Consider the following 7,164-nt stretch of genomic DNA (forward strand, 5'->3'; position numbering starts at 1 on the left):
GTTGTAAAAGGTCATATCTGGGACTGTTTGACTTAGATAAACGTGTAAATCAATTATTCCATTCATTTACAATTTAGCATTTTATTGTTTTTTTTTCTAATCTATGACAGCTATGTTATGTCCATCATGAGTCGTAATTTCACACGATTTTTCACTCCTTCAATTTTCGTTTTTTTTTTTAGATCAACAAATTTCGGTATCGGACATTTGTTTGAGTAACTAACCAGAAAGCAAAGATAGAAAAACGTTGTGAGACACATCCAGGCTGATTCAGCAACACTTATAACTGCATACGGAAGGCTACAGTCATAGTAAAAACTTGGAGGACTGACTAAATTAAAAGTACAACAGTGACGTAGCATCGTTTTTGAAAGGGTGCATGAGCAAAGAAAAAATCACCCCCCCCCCCAAAAAAAAAAGAAAAACAATTTTTTATTTGAAAAACATGCTATGTACAGTATACTACATTACCCAATTTTACTATACTGCAACTATATATACAAGTGCGTGTGTATGTGTGGGAGGAGGAGGGGGCTTTCAATGAACATTTTCTGTAATAAATGTTATGTCTGGAAAATGTCCTATGATTATGGACCTGGACCCAGAATCATGAAACAGACGTAGACTTTTAAAAGACAAATTTTTAATCGCCCGAAAAATGTTCATTAATTATTGAACAAATCTCTAATTTTGCAGAGAACAACATTTTGTAAAGCAATATTTATCTAATTCATTCATTTTATCTTTAAAAGAAATCATATCCATGAATATTTAATCAGAACCCATTTCAAAACATGGATTTCGATCGGCGAAACATAAATGCCCGACTGTTGAAAGAATCGAAAAAACTGAGTATGCACTGCCTAAATCTTCCAAACCGGAAATTATTTCAGACGATTCGATGCAAATCACATGACGAGGAGGCGCACAGCAATTTTACAAGGATAGGATGTTTTAGATCTTGTGACACTGCTGAAGTCGTCAATGATAATGCCAGGCCCGGAAGAAGATGGAGTTCGGAGCACGGGGGTCAGGTTGACGGTAAGCATAGGCGGAAAGGAAGGGGATGCAAACGGCTGTGCAAGACCCAGTGGCGGATCTATCAAGTTCAGACATTCTTAATCTTATGGCTTGCACTCTAAAATAATATCCTATTTTTGGTCATTCAAATGATACTGTCTGCTGAAAATTGCACAGTAGTATCAAATGATCCAATGTGATGGAATATAGTCATTTCCAGGGTTTGGGGTGTTCAACATAAACTGATTTAAAATAATTGGTATGATCTTAGTGGACTGCCGAAATATACAAATATGTCCTAACCTTATCTAGGTTAACAATAATCAAATGGTAAAATCAATTAAACAATCGGAGGCAAGCAAAAATAAATTATCTGGTAGACCTAACTTAATACTAATACGAAAGCCCAGTCGCCCTCGGACTACCGCATATACTGTAGGATGCCTTATTCAGGATGGACAGTATATGTGATAGCCCTTCAACCACTACACTCACTGTAGGATGCCTTATTCAGGACGGACAATGAGTATAGCGGCCTGGACGGACTGGTCTGCCAATGCAGACAAATGAACTGTTATGGCTAGCCTCTTTGCTTGAGGTTAACCTCTTCGTGGCAGGCCTTATAACTGGTTTGGCAAACCTCAAATGGCCTTCCAAATTTCCTCTCAAACTGAGCGAACACAGGCGAGGAATTAATAACCGCAAACTTTATTTACTACAGTCTTAGAACACTGTCAATCGTCTTCTCTCCTTGGCTGCATCCGAATAACAACAACAGATGACTGCAGGGTCTCAGTATATATACCTTATGAAAGTCACGTGATGTCAACGAAAATAAATGAATGCTTTGAAATCTACTCATTAGTATTAATCAACCATATTTGATGAAATAACATTTATGATGATAAAATTTTGAAATATGTGGCCCCAGGGTCTGTGGTTCCTGTGGGGTGGGGTGCACAATTGCATGGTTTAGAATGGAAGTGCATTTTTCTCTTAGTTACTCTGATCTACTTATGGGTGTTAAGTGACTATCTAGTAAGCATTGCTAAGTGTATAATTATGATAAGCAATAGTGCCTCTTTCAAAATCGTGAATTTCATGGCCTCTGGTTTAAAACACGAACCAAATTCAATTGTTGGAAAGTTGTTACATGATACTCAGGTGACCTATAAGGCCCGTGGGCCTCTTGTTTTGATATAGGATGATTTTCAAGTAAACTTCAGAATCTCCTACTGAATGGACAAGAAGAAATGTTCATCTAGAGCCCTGCATTGCTAATTTACAGCCAAATCCTTCCTACACTAGTCTTCATAATTAATGTTGAAGGTAGAAATGTACCATAAAACAAAAACAGGAAGCCTTAGGGCAATGGCTTATGTTGTAAATGTCAACGAGTATGAATTATATTTTGTTAGACATGTATCATAAATAGTTCATTTAATATTTGTCCTATCAGGAATTTAGCATCTGTTTTATAATCTCAACTAAGCCAAAGACTCATTGACAATCAAAACTTAAATCAGAGGTGCACAAAAGCAACGTGCATTAAAGATTCTGTGAAAATCTCAGTATTTTTAGCTCACCTGAGCCGAAGGCTCAAGTGAGCTTTTCTGATCACATTTTGTCCGGCGTCCGTCTGTCTGTCTGTCCGTCTGTCTGTAAACTTTTTACATTTTCGACTTCTTCTCAAGAACCGCTGGGCCAATTTCAACCAAACTTGCCACAAAGTATCCTTGGGTGAAGGGGATTCAAGTTTGTTCAAATGAAGGGCCACGCCCTCATTCAAGGGGAGATAATTGGGAATTAATGAAAATTTGGTAGCATCTTTTAAAAATCTTCTTCTCAAGAACCACAGTGCCAGGAAAGATGAAACTTATGGGGAAACATCCTCAGGTAGTGTAGATTCAAGTTTGTTCAAATCATGACCCCCGGGGGTAGGGCGGGGCCAAAATGGCCGACCAAAGTTTTACATAAAAATATATAGGTAATTTCTTTAAAAATCTTCTTCTCAAGAACGGCAAGGCCATAATTGATCATATTTATATGGAAGCATCCTCAGGTAGTGTAGATTCAAGTTTGTTCAAATCATGACCCCCAGGGGTAGGGTGGGGCCAAAATGGCCGACCAAAGTTTTACTTAAAAATATATAGGAAATTTCTTTAAAAATCTTCTCCTCAAGAACAACAAAGCCAAAATTGATCATATTTATATGGAAGCATCCTCAGGTAGTGTAGATTCAAGTTTGTTCAAATCATGACCCCCGGGGGTAGGGCGGGGCCAAAATGGCCGACCTAAGTTTTACACAGAAATATATAGGAAAATTCTTTAAAAATCTTTTCCTCAAGAATAGCAAGGCCATAATTGATCATATTTATATGGAAGTATCCTCAGGTAGTGTAGATTCAAGTTTGTTCAAATCATGACCCCCAGGGATAGGGTGGGGCCAAAATGGCCTACCAAAGTTTTAGATACTGATAGAAATATATAAGAAATTTCTTTAAAAATTTTCTCCTCAAGAACAACAAAGCCATAATTGATCAAATTTATATGGAAGCATCCTCAGGAAGTGTAGATTCAAGTTTGTTCAAATCATGACCCCCAGGGGTAGGGCGGGGCCAAAATGGCCGACCAAAGTTTTACATAGAAATATATAGGAAAATTCTTTAAAAAATCTTCTTCTCAAGAACAACAAAGCCATAATTGCTCATATTTATATGGAAGCATCCTCGGGTAGTGTAGATTCAAGTTTGTTCAAATCATGACCCCCAGGGGTAGGGTGGGGCCAAAATGGCCGACCAAAGTTTTACATAAAAATATATAGGAAATTTCTTTAAAAATCTTCTCCTCAAGAACAACAAAGCCATAATTGATCATATTTATATGGAAGCATCCTCAGGTAGTGTAGATTCAAGTTTGTTCAAATCATGACCCCTGGGGGTAGGGCGGGGCCAAAATGGCCGACCAAAGTTTTACAAAGAAATATGTAGGAAATTTCTTTAAAAATCTTCTCAAGAACAGCAAGGCCATTATTGATCATATTTATATGGAAGCATCCTCAGGTAGTGTAGATTCAAGTTTGTTCAAATCATGACCCCCAGGGGTAGGGTGGGGCCAAAATGGCCGATCAAAGTTTTACAAAGAAATATGTAGGAAAATTCTTTAAAAATCTTCTTCTCAAGAATAGCAAGGCCATTATTGATCATATTTATATGGAAGCATCCTCAGGTAGTGTAGATTCAAGTTTGTTCAAATCATGACCCCCAGGGGTAGGGTCAGGGGCCAAAATAGCCGACCAAAGTTTTACATAGAAATATATAGGAAAATTCTTTAAAAATCTTCTTCTCAAGAATAGCAAGGCCATAATTGATCATATTTATATGGAAGCATCCTCAGGTAGTGTAGATTCAAGTTTGTTCAAATCATGACCCCCAGGGATAGGGTGGGGCCAAAATGGCCGACCAAAGTTTTAGATACTGATAGAAATATATAGGAAATTTCTTTAAAAATTTTCTCCTCAAGAACAACAAAGCCATAATTGATCAAATTTATATGGAAGCATCCTCAGGTAGTGTAGATTCAAGTTTGTTCAAATCATGACTCCCAGGGGTAGGGTGGGGCCAAAATGGCCGACCAAAGTTTTACATAGAAATATATAGGAAAATTCTTTAAAAATCTTCTCCTCAAGAATAGCAAAGCCATAATTGATCATATTTATATGGAAGCATCCTCAGGTAGTGTAGATTCAAGTTTGTTCAAATTATGACCCCCAGGGGTAGGGAGGGGTCAAAACGGCCGACCAAAGTTTTACATAGAAATGTATAGGAAAATTCTTTAAAAATCTTCTCAAGAATAGCAAAGCCAGGATTGGTCATGGGACTACTTTTGGATTTATGCTTTTCAAGTATAAACCAATTCTGCTTTTTCCTAGCCACAGTGCTCAGGTGAGCGATGTGGCCCATGGGCCTCTTGTTTATTATGTGGTAAAAGAGAAGTTATGAATATGAGAAAGGTATCCCAGTATTATAGAACATTTAGAAAGAAGGCAGCTTAGAGTGTCCATATTTTGATATGGAAAACTCCAAATATGTTTCAGATTGAAATGAAAAAGGAGGTGCAGAGTTTTGTGTTAAACTGTCAATTTTCAGAATACTATGCAGAGCTTATATCTGTCTTATGAAAAATAGATTAGAAGTTAATTGTCTTCATACAGACATGACGATGGCCCTGATTGATTCAGCCAATGACAGGACTGAGGAGGGACAAGAACAGATTTCCCAGGCGCTGTTTGACCTCGGAAAACACAAACCTGCCCTGGTTCTCAGCTGCTGCTACTCGTACCTGAAAAAACACACCAAGGTATGGCTACATACATGTAGTGTTTTATGCTGCTGATTTTGAAAGATGTAAATCAAGATGCCTATGATGACCACTGCAATAAACAATATAAATCAGCTGCTATAATTAAAGACAAAGTTTGTTGAAGCAGGTCTATTTCCAGGTAACTGTAAGTCCTTATTAAAACCATCGTAGCAAGTCACAGGTTTTGTGTCCACTCAAACCCGGTTTGTGGAAATAGAACAGACACAAAACCTGTGGATTGAGAGACGATGCATTTCCACAGGATGATGTCTGTCCCACATAGCTCTTTCACCACAACATTTCAAATCAAATTTTACTATTTCCACATGGAAGTAGAATGGACACAAAACCTGTGTCTTTTTATGATGAATTAAATCAAAATTTCATGGATATTGATCTCAGACTGTATGCTAACGAGAAAAAAATTTGTGAGGTCTGCTAGATAACAATTGTCAAGGTGAGCTTTGTAATCTTTGATTACCTATGTTTTACTTTATGTCTAAAATGAAAAGCTTTCATGCAGAATCTATTTGTCTTTCTATTGCTACACCCCTTCTTTTTTTTCTTATAGCTTGCTTAATAACACTACACCCCCATATTAATTTTTTATAGCTTGCTCAAGAACACCGAGTGATCTTGCTACAATGTATGGAGAGGATCGTAAAAGAAACTCTGGATCAGATAGACACGGGACTCGCCACTGATCTCATTAAACTCGGGGCCCAGGAAATGACATGCTCAAAGGTTTGTATCATATAGACACGGGACCCGCCACTGATCTCATTAAACTCGGGGCCCAGGAAATGACATGCTCAAAGGTTTGTATCATATAGACACGGGACTCGCCACGGATCTCATCAACCTTGGGGCCCTGGAAATGACGTGCTCAAAGGTTTGTCTCAGTTAAACAGGGTTAATGAAAACTAAGATAAAGTAACAAAAAATTAATGATTAACATCGCAATTAAGGCTCTTAGCCATCAGATATATGCCATTTTGTTCTGCTGATATTAGTCTATATAGGGACCTGTGGGAGGTAGACACTGAAGGGTGTGTGTAAGGCTCTTTTGAAAGTGGAGAGGGACAAGAGTACCTCTGTGCCACACTAAACATTTCTTATATTTACATTTTACACATTTAAAAGACATTTATACACATTTATGCAATTTCACCTTTAAATTAGCAGATTTACATGTTTAAAAGTACATTTTTATTAATGTCTCTGTAGGCATATTTTATAAAGTGCGCTAGCGTGCTTCATGAACAATATGCCTACGTGCAAGCCTGTGTATTTACACACCAATAATTCACACTAAACTTAGAAACATTCCTTATATTATTTTATATTTTACATGACTAAAAGCACCAACTGCCCTATATTGTTATATTTTTACTAACGTCTCTGTAGCCTTATTGTGAGATCACGTTAGCACAAGTTGCTCAGTGTATATTTCTTCGCGCGAGTATACATGAAAATGGTATTAAATCCATTTCACAGTTGGCTTACTTAAAAAACCCCACAGCAAATATAAATTTATTAAAATGGAATTCAAATCAATTTCACAGATCAGGCTTAATTAGTAGAGAAACACAGCAAATGTACTTGGTAGATGAAAATGAGAATTTAATTGGCAAACAATTGACAACATCCCACATCCAATTTACTGCATGTAATTACAAGTGTTTATTTTCTAGAACAAAAAAATTAGTCAGACAGGGATTGTCCTTTCTGGTCTTCCCCCTCTGTGTGGACTAGCTCAAATTACACTGAATTTTGTTCGCA

At 37.3% G+C, this 7,164-nt stretch overlaps 1 protein-coding gene across 1 annotated transcript; it reads left to right on the top strand.

Moving 5' to 3' along the window:
- Positions 1 to 794: 794 nt before the first annotated feature.
- LOC134248083 (maestro heat-like repeat-containing protein family member 1) lies at positions 795 to 6,180 on the top strand. Its single transcript, XM_062730508.1, has 3 exons — positions 795 to 1,041; positions 5,234 to 5,379; positions 5,995 to 6,180. The coding sequence occupies exons 1-3, from the start codon at positions 795 to 797 to the stop codon at positions 6,139 to 6,141; spliced, it is 540 nt and encodes a 179-aa protein (XP_062586492.1). The 3' UTR covers positions 6,142 to 6,180.
- The last annotated feature ends 984 nt before the right edge of the window (positions 6,181 to 7,164 follow it).

This window comes from Saccostrea cucullata, unplaced genomic scaffold, assembly GCF_032062105.1.
Source record: "Saccostrea cucullata isolate Sc308-1 unplaced genomic scaffold, CSIRO_AGI_Scuc_v1 ctg20197, whole genome shotgun sequence".
Classification (NCBI taxonomy): domain Eukaryota; kingdom Metazoa; phylum Mollusca; class Bivalvia; order Ostreida; family Ostreidae; genus Saccostrea; species Saccostrea cuccullata.

Bases quoted from the DNA above. Each gene is read 5' to 3' on its own strand.
- LOC134248083 (XM_062730508.1), top strand. From the start codon at position 795: ATGGATTTCGATCGGCGAAACATAAATGCCCGACTGTTGAAAGAATCG. The intron at 1,042-5,233 runs GTAAGCATAGGC...GTCTTCATACAG, and splicing joins GCACGGGGGTCAGGTTGACG to ACATGACGATGGCCCTGATT. The intron at 5,380-5,994 runs GTATGGCTACAT...AATTTTTTATAG, and splicing joins ACCTGAAAAAACACACCAAG to CTTGCTCAAGAACACCGAGT.